Below are 25,812 nucleotides of genomic sequence, written 5' to 3'. Positions count from 1 at the left end.
TACCCCCCGCCCCAATCCCACCCCCCGCCCCAAACTCCCTCACCTTTCTGTCCCCCCAAACTGCGCCGCAGATGCACATCTGTGCATCTGTCATTCAGAGCTCTGCAGTATCTCTGACCTCTTAACCGCTCCTCCCTGCCTCTCATTCACGCTAACTCTGCAGCATGCACCCTTTGCATACGACACCAGAGTATATGACATACTGAAGTTCTGACAGTGCATCTGCTATTCAACGAAGTCGTTTCCCTGTATTAAAACAGCCCTTCCTTGCTCAATTAATCAAATTCAGCAGTCCAAAAAAACAGTTGAAATTCCATCCCGGGCTGCAGCAAACGCTCAGCAAGTAAAGCAATTTGTATGCTTGCAGACTGTTAGAAACTACACTGGAGAAACCAAGAAACAGACACAGAACGAGACAGAGAGATAAATGTAAGGTGTTTGTTTGTGGCCACTTGCTTTCTCCTTATTCACAGCCTAAGGTGCCAGGGGAACAGCTCGATGACGTACGTTGTGGCCTGGGCAGGAAACACAGGGAGGAACTTGTGGCTTTATATTAAGTGCTGGGGCGCTTAACAGGAAAAGATAACCTGTTTCTGTTGATATAGCAAGGAAGTGTGAATTCTTGGCACATGCAAGATGTTGCAGAGAGGAACAGGCCAACGATGCCTTCCACATCTTTGATTGACTGGCTTACAGGAATTTCCTCAAACTCAGTGCGTTTTTTGTTTGGTTGGCTGTGCTGGAGTGTTACGGGAATGTTTTCTGGGACATTCCCGTTGTTGCAGAAAAGGTGTTTCCGACGCAGAGCTGGATGCTGCTGTGTCACAGCGGTCCAGGTGCACCCTTTTTACTGACCTTTTGAATAAGGAACCCTGTTATTCCCTGTCATTTAGAATATATATATTATTTAAGTGTTGATCCAATAGTTTAAACATTAGATTACATGAAATAGCAACAGCATGATAGAAGTATGCTACAGATAAGGATGCTCAAGCTGTTATACAATTTATAGATATCTATATGAGAGTTTTACAAACAGTGTAGCATTTGGGAAATGTGTGCAACTTTTACACCAGCATTGTACAAATATACTTGAAGAAATTTGAAAAATGCACCCATGTAATACAAGGCTGGTGTGAATATGTGGAATGATGTCAGTCTTATGCATGCAAAAACACCTGCGACTGTTGCATTTTCCTGGAAAAAAAACCCAACAACAAAAAACTCTTTTGACATTTTTTTATTTACATTTCAGAACATGTCCCTTGAGTGCCTCATCAGCCTGCGTCATTTCACAACTTATAGCACTTTGTTTTTAAATGATCACCCTAACTGTCAAAATCCCATTAAAGCTAATGCATTTTATACATATTATGATAGTAAAAAACTTATTTGGTATTTCATTCATCATACATTTAACAGTATCACGTATATAAGTGACACTGATGTACACTGAGTATTACAGATTGCCTGAAACACAGTACTTCCACTCTTCTGCTCCATCCAATCAATCACTCAACCAATCAGGCACCCAGTCAGCCATTCAGTCAGTTAGTCAGCCACCTAGTCTGTCAGTCAGACACCAAGTCAGTCAGTCAGTCTGCTGTTTGGGTAGGGTGGAGGCTCATAGACGGGGCCTTTGTTTGAGCAGAGAAGCCCCAGACACAACAGTGGCCAGCCCTGGGCTCTTACAATGGCTGTCCACACAAAAGCCCACACACTGGGACAATGGGACAAGCTCAGAGTGGGGGTGCATGGCTGAGCTGAGGTTACCCACCTGCACACTTCAGGAGTGGACCCATCCCCCACACACTTTTACCGTACCACACCACTCACACCCCCACCATCTCTTGGGCACACTCAAATGCACAGCCTCCACCCATCCAGCTTTAAAATGCTCTAAGCACAGGTGTCTTCCTGTGCTGCTCACACAAGAAGGAAGTTGGGAAATTCTGTGCAGTGAAAACATTTAGTGAAGTTACTAGAGGTCAAAGAGCATCTCAGCACAGGTTAGGGCTCCACTTTTAGCATACAGTACAACATTAAGACACTTCTGTTTAATAGAAACACCAATTTATTTGAAGTAGCATCACTGAGTCAGTTTTCTACTGAGTTTCAGACTCACGACAGCCAGATTGAACAACACTTACTCTGAGGAATTCTCTTTATATTATTATTACTATTATTATCAAGTACTGGATGAAAGTTGGTGTACAATGGCACATATGTGTTGCCTGATAGCACCTGTAAGAACACCTTTCATTTACTAATTCATCCTTTATTTGATCTTTTTCATGTTTCAAGTGGATTACTGTAGGTGATTTAATTACAAAAAAAAATGCAAATTATAATTTTGACTGATTAAGGGTCAAACCAAATCAATACCTATGTGAATTAATTTTAAACATATAAAAGACATAATTATGATTTTTCAGTTCGAAGATTAAAATGTATATAAGTACAATACTGAGCTTGTGTGCACATTGCATTGTACACATTCAAAAAATTACTTGAATTAAATAAAAATTTATAAAAATAAAATTTTGATGAATTTGATATATTATAGAAGACACATGTATGAAAGAAAAGTTTTTAAAAAAAATCACTCTGGGTCTTCCAGTTACACACTCCCTTATTTTCTTACACACACACACTTTTTATAGACACAGACAGATGCAACTAAGCCCATGTAAATAGTGAAAAAGAAAAAACAAATGGTAATAAAAAAAAAAAAAAAAAAAAAAAAAAAGCCTAACAAAACAAAAAACCTGACTTGCCTTGTTTTACTTTGCATTCAAAAGACTCTTGTACTGAGATTAAAAGCAAATGAAAGCCTTACCCATAAATTACTAAATGTTACTGGCTGCAGCGAGTGGTCTGCTTTCCCCACTGTCTTTTTGATTGGATGACTAAAGTGTCAACCTGCTGCTCATAGTGCTGATGGAATTATATTGGGAGTGTCACTGTATTATTCCAGGAAGTCCACCCACACAGCTGTTGCAAATACTTTGTACGTCCCAATGATTTGGGGAATGAACAAAGCAAAAACTATTTTCATCCTATTTTTCTACAAACCAAGTGTGTAATTTACACCGAGTGTAAGAAGGAACCACAACTCATTTTTTTCTTTTTTAATTGATTGCAATACATTTTATAACCACACATTAAAAAAATGCACATCAAAATATTTTACCAGGCTCAGTTTGCAACCTTTATAAGAAAAGAAACAAAACAAAACACTACCAAAAATATGGTTTTACAAAATAAAACAATTATAATAAAGTAAATGCCACTTTGGATAACCGTAATCAAAAACCCATATTTTTTTATTCTACATAAACAAAAAGAAAAAAAAAAAAAAAAAAAAGGCTTGACATAAATAAGTTAGTATATTTCTCAGTGTTTTTACAAAATTATGTACAAAGGTACATTGCAAAGATTTACATAATACACAGGCATGGTGACTGCATTCCAGAGACGAGCTGTTTTCTGTCTCCATTTAGGTGTACCCTGGTCTTTTTCAAAAAAAAATAAAAAATAAAAAAAACCACACTTCAGGCAAATAAAGGGAAGCTTTTAGATGCTCATGTGCATCCTCAGCAGGCTAACAACATTGATGAGAAAAGTACAAACATCTCTCGGTTATCACAAAGTAACACAATGTGAAGTCAATTGAAGAGCACAAGCAGTGCTGGCAAATATATTGATGCAACCATGTATTTGGTATTGTAGGACATTCAACCCTTTAACAAAAAAACCAAAAAACCCAAAAACAAACAAAACCCCTCACAAGCCTTAATGTTCATCAAACAATAGGAACAGTCAAAGAGAACTCAACCTGTGCAGTTTGTATAGTCTTTGTCCTTCAATATCTGAGTACCTCGCAACTCCAGAGCGTGGGAGGGAAAAAAAAAAAAAAAAAAAAAAATCTTCCAGGATTAAGCTGATGCTAAAAGCACCTCAATTACAAAATAAATATCAAGGGACTTAAAGACTGTCCTTACACAAATATTACACTTCTTCCTGTTAAACTAGATCGTATAGGAGAATTTACACTTGGTGACACTAGACTTAGCAGAAAAAGGGGGGAAAAAAAATTATTAAAAATCAAAAAAACGCTACATTTGTACCATTCTTCAATGCTGAGTTAGGAAGATGACGAGGGAAGAAACACTATTAAGAAACCGTAAGAAGCCAAAATTTTTTGTTTTAAATGTAGCAATTAGGGACTGTGTCAACACCCCCCCCCCCCCCCAAAAAAAAAGAAAAAAGAAAAAAAATTAAAACAAGAGAACAGCATTTTGGAAACATTTATCAAACATTGCAATTCAAGTCAAATCAAAATTCACACCGTTTTACATAAAGGATTTCTTTTTAAATCATAATGTCTTATGTGCTACATATGGAGAGAAATAATATATATGTTTATATATTTATATATATATTTTTTTTTTTATTTACACACAGGTAGTTAAAAAAAGAAAAAAGAAAAAAGAAAAAAAAAAGGAGCAAAAAAGTAAATTAAACCTAATTGCACACTGCTACATCGACTGCTTTTAGAGGAAGTAACTTTTAATTAAGTGCCAAAAAAATTTAGTGTTTCTATTCAGTGCTTCAACAGCGTCCTTCCCAATCTTCAGGAAGGTTGATATGTTTCGGATGCTGTGTAGATCCTCTTCCAAAAAAACAAAACAAACCCCCCCACAAAACAAAACACTAGACTAAAAGCAAACAAACAAAAGAAATTACAAAAAAAACAAAAACAAACAAACCCTAAAACAAAACCAAAAAACAAACCAGCCAACACTGAGGTTTCTCCATGTTAAACAAGGAGGGGGGAGGCATTCATCTTCAGTTCTGTGAGACAAAACAGATGAAAGAAAGAAAAAAGAAGCATAAGAGGTTGCAATGATGACACTAATGTGGGCATTGTGCAACAATTTCTGCAAACAAATAAATGAATAAATAAAATAAAATAAACTTAGTGTGGTCTAAGGGGTAAACCTCAGAGCAGCAGGAGACCTGAATGAACTAATTAGTTTTGTACATGTATTAATACATAAATAAAAACTGATATCAAAAAAGAAAACCTGGTATAGTTTTACATTAGCACCCCTATTTAATCATGAAAAGATCTGAAAATGCCTATGAGACAGCCTTGTTTGGGGGTATTTTTTGATTTCTACAATTAAAAAAATAGAAATAAATAAAATGCATTAAATAGAAGTGACCACCCCCCAGCTTTGACAGTTGACATCCTGCCATAACAATGCTGATTGCATGCCTATTGGCCGTCGCCCTGGCCAGTACACACACACCCACACACTTGCTTTCAGACCTGCACGACTCTTCTGCACACTCTCCACCGGCAGGGACAGATGTGTGTTGTAACGTTAGTGTGCAACGCGTGTGCAGCACTGCACAGAGACCAGCCCCTTCCCGTCCCTGCTCTCAGTTGCTGACGTGTTACACTACTACACTGTTGTTCAGCACTTGTTTACAAGTTTCGACGGAAACTCAACGGACTCACCGTGTCAGACAGCGGTTAAATGTTAAAGATCTTTAAAATGTACAGGCATTATTTGTTCGTTTGTTTTTCCTTCCCCTGTTTCACCTCGATCGCAGTGTATCGACAGAGCTCTCTCTGTCCGAGTGGAAAATTAAAAACCAACCCCCCCCCCACAACCCCTTTTACTCCCTCATGTTTCTGTCCCCGCTCATTAATGAATGAGACAGACTGACAGCACATTTGAAGGACGTGCACAAAAGTATGCAGACTGTCAAAGCTGTGTAACATCCAAATCTTATTTAAGTGAACTGAAAGGGTGTTTAAGCTGAATTAGAATGCCTCCTAATGGTTTAAAAGCGGTATCAATTTTTCAGTAAACGAATAACCAGATGTTTTTGCAGATTTACTCGTTTTCCAAAGGTACCCCCAGTTGGCAGATGGAGTAGCCAGTAAACAGCCTACTGTAGTTACACTATGCACAGAGCTATTTTTTTTTGTTACGAAATCTTTGCTTTTCCTTAAGAAAAATATGATTAAAAAAGGAAAAATATTGCATGAACAGTCTTTACCTTTTCTCACGTTTTCCTCTTGGGACTGGTCTTTCTGGGCGTGTGCTCTGCAGAGTGACTCCGACTCGGACAACTAACATCTGAGCTGCTGTGTGACCTCTTGCTCGGAACAGGGGAGTCTGCAAAAAGCAAAAAAAATAAAAATAAAAACAAAAATTTCGTCATTTCTTAAAAAAAAAATAAAAAAAATAGTGGTATAGTGTTGCAGGCAAACCCCACTCTTTACAGTGCTTTTTGGGGCCATGATTTTCAAAATTTTATTTTCGGTGCACAAATCAATACGCGATCAGCTGCGCTGCTCAGAAACAACTGATGTAAACGGGTTAAACTGGAGCGTATGTAGTACCGTGACACGCGTGTCTTTTCCTCAGCGCTGTACACTGTTCCGTGCACTCCATTTGCCCGTCAGCCCTGTCGGGATCTTCGCTCGGAGGCACCACAACACAACTGTGATTCCCGTTAAGATCCACATTGTTATTCCCAGTGGAGCAGACGCCTTTCTTCGTAAGCGGCTGCCGAGTGTAGAAGCCCGGCAGGTCTCTGCAATCCACTAGTTTCCACTCGAACCTGGAGTTGGCCCTCGGCGTGTCAGTGGCGAAGTCGAAGCCCCAGTGGTCGGAGGCGCGCTCTTCCAACTCCCGCAAATGTCCCTTTAAATCCCTCTTTAACTCTTCGTGATCCACCGAGCCGAAGAGGCTCCTGCAGGCTGACGGTTTCGGGTGTTCAGACAGCCGTGAGTCCGTCCGCTCCAGCGTCGGGCTCCCGTTTGAAAGTCGAACATCTGACATTTTGCTCCAGCAAAACACGCAATTTTTTAAAACAGCCTGGAGCGTCCAGTTTTTCACGAGGAGGGAAAAAACAAAAACAAAAAGGCAGCGCACACACACACACACAACACTCAAAAACAACGGTTATCTCCTCGTCGCTGAGAAAGCTCCAAAAAAAGCGTGAAACGCGTTATGCCATGCATACGTCGGAATGCAGACGCGAACAGCCGCCGTGTTGTGAAGCCCTGCGTAGTCTCATCAAAACAAAGTGCTCAGGAACTGAAGGCGCTCTGTCAATTTTGTCCCGTAGCGAGAGAAACTGCAGACAGCCCTTCTCTTTCGCCCAATATGGCGAAAGGTTGATGTGGGGGTAGGGGCATGATTGACATGCTGAGCTATTTAAATTCCCGAAGAGGTCGCTCATTGGTCAGAGTTTTTAAGCCCGCCTACTTTTCTTAAGGTGGACCGGCTAAATTAAGCCGCTCTGATTTCTTTTTTTCTCCTTTTCCCTTAAAACAAAAAAATATCAGCGTGTGAGTGTCATGTATATATGTAACTCTGTATTTAACGTATAATAAATAACTGAGTGGGGGAAGAGGATGTACAAAAAAAGGTTATTGATAATAAATGTTGTCATGGCTGTGCCAAATAAGAAAAATTATAATCTTTGAAATAAAAAAATAGCATAACAAATCATTCCTAACAGGTGCAGAACAATTAACTTAAAACAAAAAGATCAAACAAAAAAAAAATTGTGCCAATCTGGCTAATGTGTATCTTTATGACATGCCATTTCCACCAATTATCTGCACCTCAGTGGTTAAGGTCAAGGTCAGCACACATCAGACTCTGTCCACACTGCCACCAGAACCCAGAGCGAAAAAACAAAACAAAAAACACAGTGCTAAAAAAAACAAAAAAACAAAACAAAAAAACCCCACACAGTATCAGAAGTCAGCAAATTTAGAAATTTTTTTTTTTTAAAAAAGAAGCCGAAAGTACTCAATGTTAAAGTTTTTCCCCCGACACCTCAGGAAAAACTTGGCAGGTTCGCACAAATCCCTAGCGTTATCCAAATCCCATTAGAAATTACCAATAAAAAAAAGAAAAATATGGAAAATTTTAATTTTATGTTTTTAACCCTAATCTGGAAAAAAGTAGGCAGGGTGTGCCAAAGTGCAAAGCAGTGATTTCTAAATTTACACTGACTCTCATATTGAGGACACTAGATTAAATGTTTTGATCATTACCTGCAAGGAGGAGGGATCAGTAATCTGCTAAAAATGAGCAGATGTGTTGCTTTCAACACAAGTCAGGTCAACAATAATGTACAAATTCCTGCTTTGAATTGAATTTGAAAATAATAGTCCAAACTTCTTTGTTTCTTATTTAAGGCTCTATTTAAAAATGTGATCTTCAAGCAAAAGTACTGTTTGTTTTTAAATTTATCAAGCTTTTTTTTCCAGCTTCTTTTTCTTTATCGTCCAAGTTTTACACTTTTCCACTGAAGGGGAAAAAAACAAACAAAAAAAGCCCCCAAAACAAGAGTGATGTCAAAAAAGATGCTCGCCTCAGGTTCTGATCAAGATGAAACAAATTGGATTTGCTTAAAATAGAAGCAAGCAACCTGCAAGAAATGATGCAATTTAATTTTACTGTGAGCAATTATTTACTTAAGAGGTCACAGCAGGCTATGTGCTGCAGCTGTGGCTGCTGGCTGGCCACCATTAATTCTGGGGCAATGATGCCCCCTAGTGGTCATCACACCGCCTCTCAATGTCCATACAAAGTAACCAGGAAGCAATCGTGATATCAAACGCTTTTAATAGAAATGTTTTAAATAAACATTTAATCTGTACATACACATATTTATATCCAAAAAAATGGAAATGATCCTTCCTGACTCTGCTGAGGTGTAGTCGCCTACCTTCCCAGTTAGTCCATTATAATATAGTGGTCTCCTGCTTGATAAGGCACCGTCAGAGGCTAAGCCACTTGATAATGTAGAAGTTCTTCTTGCCCACTCTGAGCAGCGTGAGTCCATTAGCCAGGATGTGGAGTTTGGGGATCAGTACCTGCTCCGGGTTGTCTGTACGTGTGTGGTTGATCCACACTGCTCCATCTGAAACCATTTGATACCTGCACACAAACATTTACACCATCAGTTAGGACAGGGTTTCATCTTGAAAAAGAAAATCTAAAAGTCATGTGAAAAAGAAAGTACACCCTGTATTCTTCCACAGGAATTTAGAGAGTGAGGAGGATCCAGGAGCTGCTAATCAAATGGACTTAACTGATCTACAAGTGTGAGCACCTCTAAAGGTTTTGGCAGTTTACTGGTCTGAGGCATTCGGGCACATGTTAACATAGTGCCAAGGAGGAAAGACAGCAGTGGCTTTAACAAGGTCATAAGGTCAAATAATTTCAACTCCATCTCTGTACAGTCAGAATGATTATTCACAACTCGGAAACATTCAAGGGAGCTATCAATCCTCAGATAAGTGCACATCCCAGCAAAGGTCAGACTATGCAATGTTCAGAGAAACTCCAAAAAACCCCAAGAGATACATCACAGACAGTAGAGGCCTTTGTTAGCATTTTTAAATGCGGAAGTTCATGATAGTACAATTAGAAAAGAGTTAACAAGTCTTATTTGGAATCGTTACCAGAAGAAAGCCTCCTCTCTCCTTAAAAAACAAGCAAGCTGTCCTTTGAATAAACAAGACCAATGTGGATATATACTTGACCTTCACATTTGGAGTGAACCAAATACAGCAAATCACAAACACCTCATACTGACTGTCAAGCACGGCGGTGGAGGGCTGATGATTTGGGTTCATTTTGCAGTTTTGCATGGCTTGGGTAGTAGCCAGAAGAAGGAAACAACGTACTTTTCAACAACATTTTTGAAAATACGTTAATCTGATCATGACATTTTTATGCTGGTAACCTATAATTATGACACATTTAACTGTTTACATGTTGCAGGGCTGTTGCTACATTATACACCTTAGATGTGGCAGTTATCTTGGCTGTAGCTACATGACAGCAGAGCTAGAATCAAAGAAAACGCTTTTGTTTTCTACAAAAGAAGCTTTTTGAAATGTGGCGGCGTGAATGTGACTGGTTGCTATCGTTGCACTAAAGGCACACATCAAACTGTTACATGGTTACAGGCTGTAGGGGCAGCTGCAACCCAGCTAACACAAGCAATGCTTTTTTTTTTTCTCAGGAAACCAGCTTATGAAATTTGACTGCGTGATCGTGACTGGGTGTTATCGTTACACCTCGGACACAAAGAAGTTGTTGTGGCTACCTGTGAGCGTTATCACTGAAGAACAAAGAGACCACAAACTCCTGCACCTGCTGCAAAAAAACACTACTCTTCAGCACTTGTGTTCTACAGGATAGAAATAAAATAGCTGTGACAGTCAACTCAAAAAGGTTCAGATGTTTTTCATTGAAGATTTTAGCTTCATTTACTAAAAAATTATTTGGTTAACAAAATTCAGCGGGCTGGAGGATAGAAACAAAGTATCGATCTTATCTTGCTACTCTCGTTCTGATACAAATACCAACTTTGGTATCGGTGCTATCGACATTTGGATCAATCCCCCCACCTCTATTTCCCAGAATGTGTAACTGCATTACACACCATACACAAAAGATTACACTGTGGATCTCTGGGTGCATGTATGCTCACACTAACAAGCTCTATCAAAGCACTACATACCACTCTGGTACCGCATTTAGATAAAGGAGAACTGGGGTGCTTACCCTCTGGGACCCTCAGGGATGGCGCCGACCTTGCGGCAGGCATCTATAACAGTTGTCCCCGGCTCCAACAGCAGCTCATGGAAAGGTGCCTCCCTGAAGAGTTCCTGAAGCTCCTCATCACTCATTTCCTCCAAGGCTTGCACGCTGCTGTGATAAAGTGCATTGGTGCATCTGCAATGACGACATTAAATATGACCATTCTGTCCACATGGAAGACAGAGGACATGGGCAGCCACAGCAAACAAAGACTACAGCAATGAGCACTTTCCTCTTACTGTACTGCAGGCATAACATTTTCCACTTTTTGGCAGAGCATAGTCCTGCTGTTCTAAACACAATGCACTTTGACTCTAATAAGTTACAGCGTAAAAGAGCTCTAGATGAGGATTCAAGAAAATAAAATGTATAATTTAGGGGAATAAACACACAGATCAATTCTAACCTCTTTGCAGTCTCCAGGCCCTCCTTTCCATGCACCAGTTTTGTCACTTCAGCAGCCAGTCTTTTGTGGGCGAGGCGTTTACTTGGATCTTCTCTCTGTTGCTCCATCAGTTTCTCTACCTCTGCCAAAGGCAGAAAGGTGAACAACTTCAGATACCTACAAAAAAAAACAAAAAAAAACAGCCCACACAGTACACCTCAGCATCCTATGACTGTGCACCGAATACTTACTTTCGGATAAAAACAGGGTTGCGATGAGACGTTTGTGGATATTGCACTTTCATTAAAACTCAACAAACATGATCAGCCTTCACTTCCACATACCCTTCCACACTGGCATCAGGCTGCCTGAGAAAGAACTGGTAGAGTTCAAAGGGTGACGTCTTATCTCTGTTGAGCCACACTGCATTGCCTGCAGTTTTCCCCAGCTTGTCCCCGACAGTGCTGGTAACTAACGGGATGGTCAGGCCGTACACCTCCTCGCCGCTTACTCTGGAGAAAAATAACGTTTTCAGTGTTTCAAGGCAGCCTTCAGGGTAAATCTGGCAGGCATGTGTGTGTTTTGGTTGGTAGAGAGACAGGCAAAAAAAAAAAAAAAAAAAACCCAACCCAAAAACATCTTGGTGGTATAATTGGGTGTAGAACTTAATGTCTCAAAAAATTTGATGTATGTGCATCTAATGATCAAGAATATATAGTGAATTTGCAGATTTTATAATGGAGTCTGAAATACATGCAGGGTTTATCCACACAAAAATAGCCTAGTCCTGCTTCAAAAGGTGGACTGCAGGCTTATCAGGGACAGGTAATTATGAATTAATTAGCCCAGTACTGTAACAGTAGTGGGCTTGGAAAAACATTTACTTGTGAATGTACTCATGGCCAGACATCAAGTTGCCCAGTTGGTCGGTGCCTCCAAGCTGAATCTTGCAGCCGTATATTTGGTTCAGGTGGTGGAAGTCATAAGCTTGGAACACCTGGTAGGTGAACTCTGTCAGGCTCATGCCCTCGGCGCTCTTTAGCCTGGACTGCACGCTGTGGCGGCTGAGCATGGTGCCCATCCTGAAGTGTCTTCCAGCCTCCGACAGAAACCCCACCACGCCCCAGTTCTTATACCAGCTCAGGTTGTTTAGAACAGTCACGGTTCCCAGCGGCCTGGAACCGTCGTGAAAGTGCAGCTCGTGGTTGGTGAAGATCCTCTGAATGCTCTCCCGGATGCTGTGGGTGTTCGCCTCCACCACGTCCGCGGACAGCTGCTCCCGCTCGCTCGTCTTCCCGCTCGGATCTCCGATTTGTGCCGTGGCTCCTCCGAGCACCGCGATCACATGGTGTCCGGCGCCTCGGAAGTGCAGCAGGCCGATGAGAGCGAGCAAGTTCCCCACATGGAGACTGTCGGCTGTGGGGTCAAATCCGCAGTATACCGTCTGAGCACCGGACTGGAGCAGCCGGGGGAGCTGCTCTTGGGCTGCGTTTTCTGGGAATGAGTCTTTCAGAACGCCGCGTTTGTGCAGAGAGAGAAGCAGCCCGTGGTGCGCGGAAGAAGAAGAGTGAAATTTAGACCTGAGTGTGAGGCAAAGAGTGGCCGGCCCGAGAAGATTACAAGAGCCACGCCGCCACACATAACAGCAGATACCCACCATGGACGCAGCCATGTTGGACAATGTGACAAGAACACGGAGGTGGAACTGAGTAGAAGCTTGGGTCGTTTGGTAGGAGCAGAGCGCCCTCTGGTGCGGTGGTTCTCAAGGAAACGCTTGGGTGTACTACCCGCAGTTTACATATACTCATCGTGGGCATGAATGCTGTGGTCAGTTTGGACTTTTAATGATTTCTTTGAGCTATTTTCCCCCTCTGATGCGCAGGGAAGCAAAACAACGAAATGACTTTGCTTGGACCAAGAGTGTTCATCTTTAATATGCACACAGAGGAATTTAGAGTTATAGGCTCTTTCAACAGCCTCTTTGTTGATGTACACAGGACCTGTGTCTGTTCTCTTAGACCAGGGGTGTCAAACTCAACTACACAGTGGGCCAAAATTCAAAACTGGAACAAAGTCACGGGATAACATTAATATTTATTAAAAAAAAAAAATCTTCCTCCAGATATAGGAATGAATCTTTTCTTATGGACTCAAATAAGTTTTGCTGGAAAACTGAATATGGAACAAGCAAAGCTTAATACTAAACAATATATATATTAGCTGTATAATACCAGTAGGCCAGCTCTAATAGTAATTTGGTATGGCTTCGCGGGCCAAATGTAATTAGGCTGCGGGCCAGAGTTTGACACCTATGTCTTAGACGGTCTGAAGTCCACCACAATCTCCTTGGTTTTGCTACCAAGGAGACAGTGTGTGTGTGGTGAGGTTGTTAGTGGTGCACCGTGCCATTAGGTTCTGCACTTTATCTCTGTATGCAGTCTCATCATAACTGGAGATCAGGCCAATGACCGTTGTGTGAACTAATGGTGTTTGTCACACGGGAAGGTTGACAGTCATGGATGAATTGGGCATAAAGAAAAGGCTCAGCAGCAAATCCAGGGTTCTGCAGTTTGGACTACCAGTTTGCTGGAGTTACCCGTTTTAAAATGACCCACAGGATCAAAAGTATACATACAGCTCATCTAATATGTGGTTAAATGTCCCTCAGCAGTCTTGTTGATGGCACCTTGGTTTTGTATGTGCACATCTTGGTGTCGTAAAGATGCATCTGAACTAGAAACCTAGCTCTGGTATAAAAAGTAAATAAGGCAATGTTATAATAAAAATAACTTGCACTGACTGGCGTTACCTACTAAAGTCTGAACACACGATACGTAGCAGATTTTAAAATCACTTTATTTTTAAATCCATTCAATCTCAATTTGTTTCATCGTTTAAATGACTAAATATACATTCATCAAACATTTACAGTATTGTTATCAAGCCACAGTACACATTAACAACACATCGAAAGGGAGACTCCATGGTCTCTTTGCATGACACTACAGCCACAGAAACAAGTTTAACTCAGGAGAGAAAAAAAAAAATCACGTTTCTAAATCCTATAACTGCTGCCCCAAGTAAGCCCAAGTTTTTCTTTTCTTTCTTTCAGTTCAGGAAAAACAAAAATAAAGGTAATCTTAATCTGTATTGTTGTTGGTGTATGCGTATTGTAAGGCAGAGCACTCTATACTCACTCCAGAGTGAATGAGGAAGGGAAAACAGTACTGTCCTATATCCTGAGCTAGTTCAACAAAGGAAGACTACGATTCCCTGATAAAAGTTTAAAAGTCCCTTGACAGTTCAACACACAAAAAAACATTCTTAAGGGAAAGCTGACTTTGCAAATTTACATGACATCTTGTTGACATTTTAAGTTGCCTTGTTGATAAAGTTTCTAGCAGTTTTTTTTTTAATGTTTAACATTTAAAAAGTCTGTATTTTTGAAAAGCAAATCCTTCACTGTTACTGCCCAGAAGGGTGCACATTGTATAGAATGTACAGTGACATTATTTTCCAGCCTGTGGGACCCTTTTGTGTCACAAACAGCTAAATCTAGCTGAAGATGCCAACAGTTTACAAGTGTGTGCGCAAGAAACTTTTTTTATTTTATTTATTTTTTTTAAATCTGGTGTTTTATGGCACACACTAAGGCACACACAGGTTTGTGGTTTTTCCCCGAGCACACCTGGGATGAGCGAGTCCCAGGAAATCTGCAAGGTTAAAAACTGAGCTGCGCTGAAGTGGGTCTGACATTCTGTGACCAGATATATGCAAGTAGAGGCAGTTTAAAGATCAGTAATCTACTTATGGCATAAGAAATGCTTGGTAAGTTATTACAATATAGCAGCGAGTGAGAAAAGTCAGACAAAAACAAAGAGAAAAAGCACGATGAGATCAGAATTGTAAAACAATATACGTGTTTTTCTCATTACTGCAACACATTTACTGCTATAGCATGTGATTTAACACTTAGACCCCCGGAGAGCAGTCATTTTGGTTTTCTACCTTAGACCCCCGCGGAGTCATCATTTTGCGTTTCTACCTTTAAAAGCCGGAGAGCAGTCAGTCAAATGCTGGAGTCGTTCATATGTATATTGGGTCGTTACCTAGGAATTCTGGAGGGAGGGGAGTGGGGGTGAGTGATTGAGGGGGTGGGGGAGCTGCTAAAAGCGGTGAGCTTCCTTTTGTGTTTCATCTTGATGCATTCTCAATCATCCAGGGAAACAAATCTCCAAAAGTCACCAACTTGGAGTGTTTCAGTTTGCCATCTTGGGGAGAAATCAACACACATGGGTGTATGTCCTTTGTTGCTGACATTTATTGATAAAAACAGTACAAAAAACCAACCATTTGTACACATATTTACAAATAATTCAACATTGTCAGCAATCACTCACAATCCTGGCACTGCCATGGTACCTGTAGTCTGCATTTACCACATGTGTACCTGTAGCAGTGAACACATCGCACAGTGGCCTGATTTTTCTTGCATTTGTGTTTGACCTGACACGTGGCTCTTTTTCCAGGGCTCGGTGTGGAGGGTTCTGCCCGAAGCAACTGATCTTTTCTTGCCTTCTTCGCAGCTACATGAGAGTGAGCCAACTCTGTTGCAAGCGCCACCAGGAAGTCCACCCGTCTTTCCTTCGTCCCGGTGCATGCTTGATACAGCACATGTGCATTCAGTGCTGCCATGTCAATCATGTTATAAAACACGGCGACTGGCCAGCGCCGTGTTCCTTTGCGGACAGTGTACTCCAGAACCATCTGGTCAATCACATCCACGCCACACTTTGTTTTGTTGTAAAGGGTGACAGTGTTTGGTGAACCACGCTGTGCATGCTGCTAAGAATATAGACTGTCTTCTTCCGTTTGGCCGCATACGCCGTCAGCGTGGCAGCAGAGGTTGAAAACACCTAAGAAATAAGATAAATTGTTATTTTCATAGCCCTTTTACACACAATGAAACACATAAACATAGAACCACAAAAGACCTGCAACATACCTGAGTGGTGAATTCATTGCGATCTGTTGCGATCTGCAGCAAACTTGTCAGTCTTTGCTCGATCACAGCGGGTGGACTTGTCATCAAAGCGTAGGTGTTGCATGATGTTTTGGAAGCGGTTTCGTGCCATAGTTCCAATTATCTGTGGGTTTCCCAGGTTTGCTGACCAGCAGTCATTTACCGATGGAAGCCTGCAAACCCCCCGCAAGATCACAATTGCAATAAATGCCATTAGTTCAGGGAGGTCCATGAACCAATGAACATGCTCCGTTTGCTGTGCATGTTGAATAGTCCATTCTTGAATGCTACGAAGCATGTCAAGAGTGACGAAACACAGGAAGCTCTGAAGGCGACTCGAGATACTTCTCCTGGCCTTAGCCGTTGGCTCTCCATCTGCAGCGTACGCTTCTATTGGGGTGAAAGGGAGACAGGTCCCCACCTGTTCTTCACGCCACACTGTGCCATCTTTCGCTGTCTCAGTCCCCAAACAAGGTCTCTTTTTCGGTGGAGAAGCAGTCTCCTCATCTGCAGTGTGAACAAATTCAAATTGTGAGCAAAATGGGAAGGTCAAACAAAATCACAAATGCATGCATAGATACTAATTATAATTCCAGTATCTCCTCCTCTGTATCAGAATAATGTCTGAAATATCTTACTTACTAACTACATCCACTTACTTGTTTGAAATGAAAAAGGAAATAACATGAAATGAAACTAACCGGAAGACTGATCAGACAGCTCTGAGTCCGAATCCGGCTGAACTGCTAGGTCTTCTCCATCCGAGTCACAAGGGTCGACTTCCGTCAGGATCATTTCCAAGGCCTGCTGAGTGGTGAGTCTTCTCTGCATTTTCTTTCCTTGGAGAGGAGGTCCGTACACCAGAGGCAGTGCCAGGATTGTGAGTGATTGCTGACAATGTTGAATTATTTGTAAATATGTGTACAAATGGTTGGTTTTTTGTACTGTTTTTATCAATAAATGTCAGCAACAAAGGACCTACACCCATGTGTGTTGATTTCTCCCCAAGATGGCAAACTGAAACACTCCAAGTTGGTGACTTTTGGAGATTTGTTTCCCTGGATGATTGAGAATGCATCAAGATGAAACACAAAAGGAAGCTCACCGCTTTTAGCAGCTCCCCCACCCCCTCAATCACTCACCCCCACTCCCCTCCCTCCAGAATTCCTAGGTAACGACCCAATATACTTATGAATGACTAGCCAATTTAGCTTCCACTTCCACCATTTGACTGCTCTCGGGTTTTATAGGTAGAAAGGTAGAAGCCTGGGGATGCTAGTGTTAATGGCAAATTACATTACGAGTGCATTCAGTTTCTCTATAAACCAACAGAGATATTATGTGACCCCCCCCACCCCCCCCAATCTGTGCATATATTACCCCCTTTGTTTTCTTATGTACAACCTGAGATAAAAGCATTAGAAGAAGGGATTAGTACTGGATGATCAGTGCTAAGCTGTGCCTTCACATTTCCTATGAAATGTTTTGTTCCTTTTTACTCTTCATGGTAATCAAAAGGTCACAGAGGTCAAGTTTATAACTAACCACTCAAACGTGTAAGCTAGTGTAGCCCTGCGCAGACCACGCATGCTTGCAGTTTAAAATTCTAGTGCTTAATTCGACAGATAAACGAAGTGCAACTTGAAGGAACTGAATGCACATTATGGTCTAGATGACTCTCCATTTCAAAAATTCAGATCTATGGATATGCAGATTACCAGTTGCCCTGTTACACCTTAAGTCTATTTACAATGTACTCTTCAGCTGTGCCATTTCAACTAAACACATGTGAGATTTTGTTATTTATATATATATATATATATATATATATATATATATATATATAGTCATACTTCAGTATAAAAATACGATTCGATTCAAAGACAAGCATGACGCATTTAGACCAAAAAAAAAAACAAAAAAACAAAAAAAACAGTACATAACTACATTTACTGTAAATGTTCAAACATCTGAAAGTATTCACCCAACTTACGAATACAAAAGTCAATCATCATTAGTACCTTGTTTACCACGAGAGTTAAAAGCTGGGGTGAGCAGTCAGTGTGAAAGCTTCAGTTATGTAAAGCCTGCTCTGATGTTGCGATGTGTTACAAACATAAGGAACATTTCTCTGAATTCAATGATCATTTCAGGACAGTGTGAGTGATGAGGCAGAAAAGGAGTAGCGCCCTCTCACAGAGAGTCAGATGTGTATGATCCGAACTATCAGAAAACTATGCATGTTTTCAGCATTCCCTTAACATAGGTCCTCTGATGTCCACCGTATGTATTTTATATTAAAGGCAGTGTGACAACAAAATGCAGGAGCGGCACTTTCACATGGAAATGTGCCTATTTTGTTAGATAGCAAAAAACACCAAAGCCAGAGAATAACTGAGTAGGAAAAGGGCTACAGACTCATTTTTCTTTTACCTGCATACGTCCAGATTGACTGTCTTCTATAACTGGCCAAGTGATTTCACAGAGAAAACTAAACAAATGAAAGTGTGACAACCTTTCAACTAACAAACTAGATGTTTCACCAATGAGGCCTCATCACTGTGGTTTTCTCTTAGCTGGGAAAAATAAAAACAATTACATTTTCATCAGGGAAAAATGTGCACATAAGATTGTTAAATCTTAACTAACACGTGTGTTATGAGGACCAAACAGACAGTTAAACACAATAACAGAGAGAGAGATTCGCTGAGTGAATTCATGTGTCGCCCGTGTCAGAGTTGTATTGTGGTTAATAACAGTGTTAGCCCTTTAATACCAGAACACACATCAGGAGGGAGTGCTAAACACCTGTGTATGTCTTTTTTGTCCTTTGAAACCTCCATTAGAAAAGTGTCACATTAACATATCACAGGCATGCTTGTGCTTCAGTGCATTGTGGTGCATGTACACAGTGAGTCTGAACTTTGGGCACTGCTACCTAATTTAAAAAAAAAAAAAAAAAAAAAAAAATAGCATTCCCAGTACAGTTTGTGGACAACTTAAGCACTAAGTCGTATTTCTTGTTAAGAATATTAAAATAAAATAAAATAATAATAATGATGATGGCAATTTCTACTGTGTCATTAAGAAGTATGACTTCGGGGACATGACGTACAGATAAAATGGTTATGTTCAGGACGTGACTCCACAGAAAAGCTTGAGAATCACGGTGGCGGGCTGGTGTGCTCATAACCACTGGCTCCTCAACCGGCCACATTTTGGTAGCCAATTGAGGAGAAGCTGCCTTGATTTAAACTGCATAATTGCTGCTGTTATTAAGTTATTCGGGCATATGGCTCGTTGCTGTAAAACATCCGGCTGGAGTGGCAATTATAAAGTTCACTTTTGTTCTTCAAATTAGGGTTACCTCAGGGTTTCACCAAGGAGGCGACCTTACAGACGTTTTAAAAAAAATATGGAAAAAAGAACATTTAGAGTTTGGTCAGAGATTGCATTCAGTGGTGTCTGGACAGGGGCTCAATCAGCTGTACAAAGTATCTTAGCATACATGATTCTTCTGCCTGATAAGGTTCACACACAATGAAGTGGAAAGCACTTTGTCAAATCAAATGAATCATCAGCCTCCTTTTTCTTCACCTTTAGGTTCCCTTACACTGGATAGACACCAAAGCTAACCCTTTAGGGTCAGAGGTTAAGTGGTTCAAACCCAGTATGTGGACGTCTCCTCTTCTTTTCAAGTCCCCGCTCAGAAGGAGATGGTTTCTTGTTTTCCTACTGTGGTTATACCTCCAAAGTCTTCAGTACATGTCTCTGTAGATCTCCTGCAGGAGCGGATGCAGTGAGGTGTCCTCTGTCTTTTTGATCTCCTGCACAAGCTGTGCGTGCTCAGTGACTAACTGCCTCAGGTCAGCTAGTTTCTGCAGCAGCTTGGGGAAGAGGAAAGTGTCATCGGGGTGATTGGCCAGCAGATGGAGCTGCAGGACCTGGACGATGCTCTCCTGCATCACCTCGATGTGTGCCACATTCACCAGGCCTGGCCGGTCTAGCCAAAATGAAAATGAGAGAAACATCATCATCTTTTGTAATGTAAAAAGGATTTTATAGGATACTGAAGAATGCATGCAACAAATTTCCTCACCGCCACAGCAGATGATGGCAGCCACAAAGAGAGCCAGATCACTGTCGTCCAACTCCAGCGCATTAAACTTCATGGCAAACTGGAACTTTGGCTCCATCATGTCACTGAACGGTCGACGCAGGCTCTTGAGGAATTCCCGGGTGATGAAGCCTGAGCCGTACGCTACAAGAAGCCCGTCCTTGTTCATGCTGGAGGCGAGCATGGCGAAAATGGCTTCGTACACTCCGTATTTCAAAAGAGTCACCTGATCGTTGAGGTCCAAGCTCGAGAACCCGGGGACGGACTTTGCAAACTCTGTGAGCTCCGTGACGGTTTCCACCGACGTGCACTGGCAGCAGTGGAAAATCCGAACCTCCACCTCCTTGTCCTTCATCGCTCCCACGGAGCCGACCATCTTGGCCGCCAGTGTCTGCTCTGCCAGCTGGAGGGTCTCCATGTCGTGAATGACAAAAGGCTGTGGATGGTAGGGAAATAAACGTCACTATAAAACTAAAAATATAATGCTTTGTTAAAAATGTGTCTCAGCTGAAATGCAACACAGGTTATAGAAGCGAGAACTGGGATTTTGGCCTGTTAACAAAAGACGATTCGTGACAGACGAGACCTGACATGGAACATGCCGACTCAGCAAACTTGTCAACGTGAATAACTGACTGACTGGAGTGTTTACAGATAATAATCTTCACTGAGAGGAAAGGCTAAGCCTAGAGCCCTTATTGACATCTGAATGTTTTGTTTCCGCGATGACACGCGTACTGTCCTTCATTTTACTGCTACACACACACACCAGCCACATCATTAAACCCACAAACAGGCACAAAGTGCAACAGTGATCATCTCATCACAACGCAATGCTTGAATTCATGTGAAAGTTACTTGAACAGCTAAAACTTACTTAAACTTAGATGCTGATGCACACATTCCACTAATTCCAAATCCGAGTGAACCAAGCGGGGACATGTGGCCCAGAGGATCCGTCGCCAATGTTCTAGTGCCAAAAACCGCTGGACACCCACAGAGGTCCCATATCCATGCCCTGAGTCAGAGCTGTTTCGGTGCTTGAGAAAAACCAGCTCACTATTACGTGCTTGAAGTTCTGCTGAATTCAATTATATTTATATAGAAAAATAAGAAATATATGATTGTAGGTAACTATAATTATAAACCTCGCACAAAAAGTAAGGAAATTTGTGTTTGATCAATTATTTCTTTGTTGTAACAACTGTTCTTGGCAGTAAATCTGGAACGTAAAGATTTGGCTTTTAGGGTTTTTTTTGTTTTTCATATGCGCAACCCACAAATGCATTTTCTGTCATTTTCTGGCGCCATTGTTGGGCAAACAAACAGGCTTTCCAACAGTATAAAATTTATTTCCAAGAAGCATTGTCACAACAACGAAATCATCGACCAAGACAATTAAAAAAAAATTTTAGATGTTACTCACAATATCCACAACTGAAGGCACAGTTAGAGCTCAAAGAAATGCAGCGTGAACACAGAGTTTAATTCAAAATGTCTAAAATTTTAAATGTTGACACTGTGCCCAGTGCCCTGTCAAGAGGTCTGTTTACAGTGAGTGTACCTGTACAGAAACCATACAAAAGCATTGTGGGCAGTTAACGGGTGTTTCGGTTATGTCACTGTTCCCACAGAGGACAAGTTACAGCATTTCGATGAACAGCTTTACACCTGCTGCTGCACATCGGAGCTCTGACTCATGAATGCTGCTCTTACTGTGGGCTAGAGTAACAAGGGAAGGTATGCGCAACACAACGCTGAGGTGGTTAATTTTGTACTTTTACGTCATGCTAACATTCCTTGATTTGATAACGGAGGTTCAGATGAGGAGAAGATCAAAAAAGGTTCACAGCTCCAGAAGTCAAAGCGTGTATACTCTGCTTTTTGAGCACAACATATTTTTGAGTAAAACTCGCTAGAATTATTATTGTGATGCATTAAAAGAAAGACTAAATAGGTGGAATTCTTTTGAAAAGCGTCTTTCTATTTCTCTTAAGTGAAATAGCAAAACTAGTGTTTTCCACAACTTGTTGCTGATTCCAATTTGTCACACGATACACTTTTCAGGAACTGTCCTTATATTATATCACTGCTTGCCACATGAACTACACAAATGTGTACTGGCATTGCAATCATTTGAATTGTTTTCTAAACAGAAGACGCTGCAGTGGAGTAACACGTCAAAGCAGGGGGGGGATACTAATCTACACTTATAAAGTTTTCAGAATGCAGAAACTTGCTATTTACTCATTGGTGAGACCTTTAGGCCTGGGTTGAAGTGACAAGCATTTGTATCCAGATCAAGACATATATATATACATGTATATTTAATAGTCTCTGTATGAGTAAAGTTAAATTTGACGAGACTTATTGAGATGTACATTATTGAGATTACAACAAGATTTTTATGGGCAGTTACGAGTTGTGTAAAAGCGCTGCGATAGCAAAGGTAGGTTAAACAATAATCAGTCACTGAGTACTTTCTACCCACTCTGCTTGTTCATCAGGAGCTTTGAAGCAGTGGATAAGATCTGTGCCTGAACTTGGATGAGCGCTTGGACCGATCTGTCCCTCTTGACCTATTTTACACCTACACATCCATCCATGGAATTCAGACTCTCTGGGCTGCAGTCCATGAACCTCTCCTTTTCTAGCCCCCCGCTTTTTATCCCCCTCGGTAGGAAAGAAGCACATTGGAGGGGGGAATGCTTTTAGGGTGAATGGGAATGGGTGATAAAAAGAACATACACATTAAGGGAAATGCACAGTGAAAGGCTAAGTAACAGGCTTAAGTAAGTCCTTGCCCATCCTGTGTGCTGAATTGCTCCGCTGGTTGAGCAACTTATTTTTGTCATTGGCTGGCTGTGTCTAATCTCTAAGGGAGCGATTGCCAGGTCATATTGAGACATGAAAAAATAAATTAAAAGTTACAAAACCACATGACCTCGCACTATGAGGAAAAGCTGGAAATGGAAGAACGTGCGAATATGAGGTCCACATGTGCAACACTTTTCACTCACCAACCCATTACTTTACTCACTAATCAACGTACAGCAGTGTTGGTCTTGCCCATGAGAATGGATCGAGCCTTGGCCTTGTTCATGTTGAAGTTCTTCAGGTAAGCCTCATAAATGTGCTTGGCCAGGGTCTTCTGGTCAGCTAGCTGGGGGTTTTCCACCTCTTTGTCCACCGTCACCATCTCCGCCTTTAGTTTGAGCTTCTCTGACTGGGGCATCCGACCAAACCGGATGGCTGCGGACAGCACACAGAGAGATGGAGATGACTTTGTGGTGACATAAAAGTGTCGAGTCATAGATTTATTTCAGTTACACTAAGTGCAGTTCCAGTAAAAGCACCTTGCTAAATACAACTGTTTCAAGCAAACTTAAAAATGAAGGCAAAATATTAAATGTATCCAGAAAATATAAACAATTTCTGCAAATTCAAAAAGCTAATACTTTAATATGGTAGTACTGCAGAAAGCATATCTGTTGCCAAACACCACAGAGGATGTGCAGACAGGCTTATATTGTATTCTAAAGAAGGAACTCTTGAATAACATACAAGCACAGGATGAATTTAGTGGAAGAGAATACACAGATGGAATGGACAAGTTAAAACGGCATTTATAGCTGAACACAACAGAACACATTCCACGATAACACCATAAACGTCCAATGCTGAGCTCAATCAAAGATGTAATTTAACTTGTATCTGCCCGTCTCAGTGCCAGCTTAAATTCAGTGGCTTATAGCCGGATGAAAGTACAAACATCGAAGAAACAAGAGACTTGTTTCATGAAGTCAATTTAGTTCCCCTAGCTTTTGCCAAAACATCTCGCTATGCCTGAACACGTACAATAAATCTACAGCAACAAAAACAGTTTAAAAGGTCAGGAAAAACACTTTACCATAGAAGGTTCAGTCAAATATGTAACAATTTTCAGTGCATCAGAAATATCCTGTGCTATATGAAACAAAGGATAAGAAGAAAAAAAAAGAGACAGTAAACATGTCTGCTTGCCATTATAATAATAATAATAATAATGGATTGGATTTATATAGCGCTTTTCAAGGCACCCAAAGCGCTTTACAATGCCACTATTCATTCACTCTCACATTCACACACTGGTGGAGGCAGCTACAGTTGTAGCCACAGCTGCCCTGGGGCAGACTGACAGAAGCGAGGCTGCCATATCGCGCCATCGGCCCCTCTGGCCAACACCAGTAGGCAAGTAGGGTAAAGTGTCTTGCCCAAGGACACAACGACCAGGACAGAGAGCCCAGGGATCGAACCGGCGACCTTCTGGTTACAGATGCGATTCCCAACCCCCTGAGCCACGGTCGCCCATTGAAAGGCAAATGGACTCACTCCTTGGCGGCCGCTTGTCGGGGCCTGGGGCCTGGGGCTCGCTCGGGCCCCCTTTGGAGGTGGGGTGCCCCCGGCCTCTCGGCCTGGGGCTCGGTCACTCAGGCGCAGCTGGGGGCCGGCGGAGCTCACGGGCGCGTCACTGCAACTCCCCCTGACTTCTGCTCCGCGGCTGCTGGGCGAGCCCTCATCTGGGACTCTCCTCAGCTCTTACTGGAACAGTGGCGCGGCTGCCCCTCTGTTGGTCTTCCATGGTCTCTTGTGTTCTGGGGGCCTCTGGATGTCTGGAGTTTTGATCTCCTCCATACCCGCTTCACACCCTGGAGGACGGGGCTGTGGCCCCCCCACACTCCCTAGCAGATCATTACATGGAGAAACCTTTGGAATGCAAGCATGCTGATCCACACAGGTATGCACACATGGGTATTCACAGACGCGGACTAAAGCTTTCTTGGCTGCTACCTCAAAGCACACTGTGCGCTGTCTATCTTGCGTGCTGCACAATATCGTTTATTATTTAGTAAATATTGATATCTATGGCTAGCTAGTTTATTGTGATGGTGCTTTGTTTTCTCTATTATTATGTTGCTCTTTGTTGTTTGCTGTCTCCTCTGTTTGTTTTTTTTGTTTGTTTGTTTTTTTTTCTCCATACAGGTGACCCAGGAGTTCTTTTTTTTTTTTTTTCTCTCTCTTCCCCCCCCTTCTCACCGTCTCTTCTCCCCTTTGGTTTTCTTTCTTTCTCTCCCCCTCTTTCTCTCATTCATTCCCCCTGTCCTATTTATTTAAAAAAAAAAAAAAAAAAAAAAAAAAATGACAAAGGATGAACTGAAGCTCTGCCATCACGTAATGTCGCATACTGCTGTTTCTGATGTCATTTAAAAAAAAAAAAAAAAAAAAAAGAAAGGCAAATGGACTTTTTATGCATTACAGTAATGACATAAGTTAGCACAAATTACAAAGTGGGCAACATTTGCTTGAAACGTTCTTCAACAACGTGTTAATAAGCGCTATTTCTCTATGAGAGGATGCTGGCATCGCTCAGACTGTCTGATCCCATTTGACTAATGAGATTAGAGGTGAACTATTTCCAACCCCTCTTCACTAGTTTAAATGTGCACAAGCTGTTTTACTCACACACAAATCTGCACGTCTGTGTGAGGAGACCAGCTGTACTAACTGCCTGTTTTTTATGAGCCCGTAAAAGCATTAAAAAAAACATCAGACATTTATTGATGGTTGCTTACAAAATGAATCCGAGCAT

At 41.4% G+C, this 25,812-nt stretch overlaps 3 protein-coding genes and 1 long non-coding RNA gene across 5 annotated transcripts in view; 1 reads left to right on the top strand and 3 right to left on the bottom strand.

Annotated features, from left to right (window-relative positions):
- Window positions 1–3,120: 3,120 nt before the first annotated feature.
- On the bottom strand, window positions 3,121–8,485 carry cdkn1bb (cyclin dependent kinase inhibitor 1Bb). Its single transcript, XM_080876381.1, has 3 exons — window positions 6,425–8,485; window positions 6,079–6,197; window positions 3,121–4,857 (listed from the first exon to the last, which is right to left on the bottom strand). The coding sequence occupies exons 1-2, from the start codon at window positions 6,864–6,866 to the stop codon at window positions 6,085–6,087; spliced, it is 555 nt and encodes a 184-aa protein (XP_080732507.1). The 5' UTR covers window positions 6,867–8,485; the 3' UTR covers window positions 3,121–4,857; window positions 6,079–6,084.
- A 190-nt stretch (window positions 8,486–8,675) lies between these two features.
- Window positions 8,676–13,040, bottom strand: yars2 (tyrosyl-tRNA synthetase 2, mitochondrial). The gene is made up of 5 exons (XM_080876380.1): window positions 11,928–13,040; window positions 11,388–11,555; window positions 11,065–11,220; window positions 10,623–10,793; window positions 8,676–8,984 (listed from the first exon to the last, which is right to left on the bottom strand). The coding sequence occupies exons 1-5, from the start codon at window positions 12,713–12,715 to the stop codon at window positions 8,825–8,827; spliced, it is 1,443 nt and encodes a 480-aa protein (XP_080732506.1). The 5' UTR covers window positions 12,716–13,040; the 3' UTR covers window positions 8,676–8,824.
- A 4,864-nt stretch (window positions 13,041–17,904) lies between these two features.
- The window catches only part of pparab (peroxisome proliferator-activated receptor alpha b), a 31,468-nt gene continuing 23,560 nt past the window's right edge, over window positions 17,905–25,812 (bottom strand). For both annotated transcript variants that reach the window (XM_080864474.1, XM_080864475.1), the window contains exons 5-7: window positions 23,236–23,435; window positions 20,166–20,619; window positions 17,905–20,069 (exon numbers count right to left, since the gene is read on the bottom strand). In XM_080864474.1, coding sequence (XP_080720600.1) covers window positions 19,825–20,069; window positions 20,166–20,619; window positions 23,236–23,435 — 899 coding nt within the window. In that variant the 3' untranslated portion in view covers window positions 17,905–19,824. The remainder of the gene's footprint in view (window positions 20,070–20,165; window positions 20,620–23,235; window positions 23,436–25,812) is intronic.
- On the top strand, window positions 24,565–25,369 carry LOC308385522. The gene is made up of 2 exons (XR_013969538.1): window positions 24,565–24,960; window positions 25,206–25,369. It is a non-coding gene; the product is annotated as an uncharacterized lncRNA (long non-coding RNA).

This window comes from Rhamphochromis sp. 'chilingali' (genome assembly GCF_963969265.1).
Source record: "Rhamphochromis sp. 'chilingali' genome assembly, chromosome: 2".
In the NCBI taxonomy this organism is placed as follows: domain Eukaryota; kingdom Metazoa; phylum Chordata; class Actinopteri; order Cichliformes; family Cichlidae; genus Rhamphochromis; species Rhamphochromis sp. 'chilingali'.
This window is presented reverse-complemented; position numbering and strand designations above follow the sequence as displayed.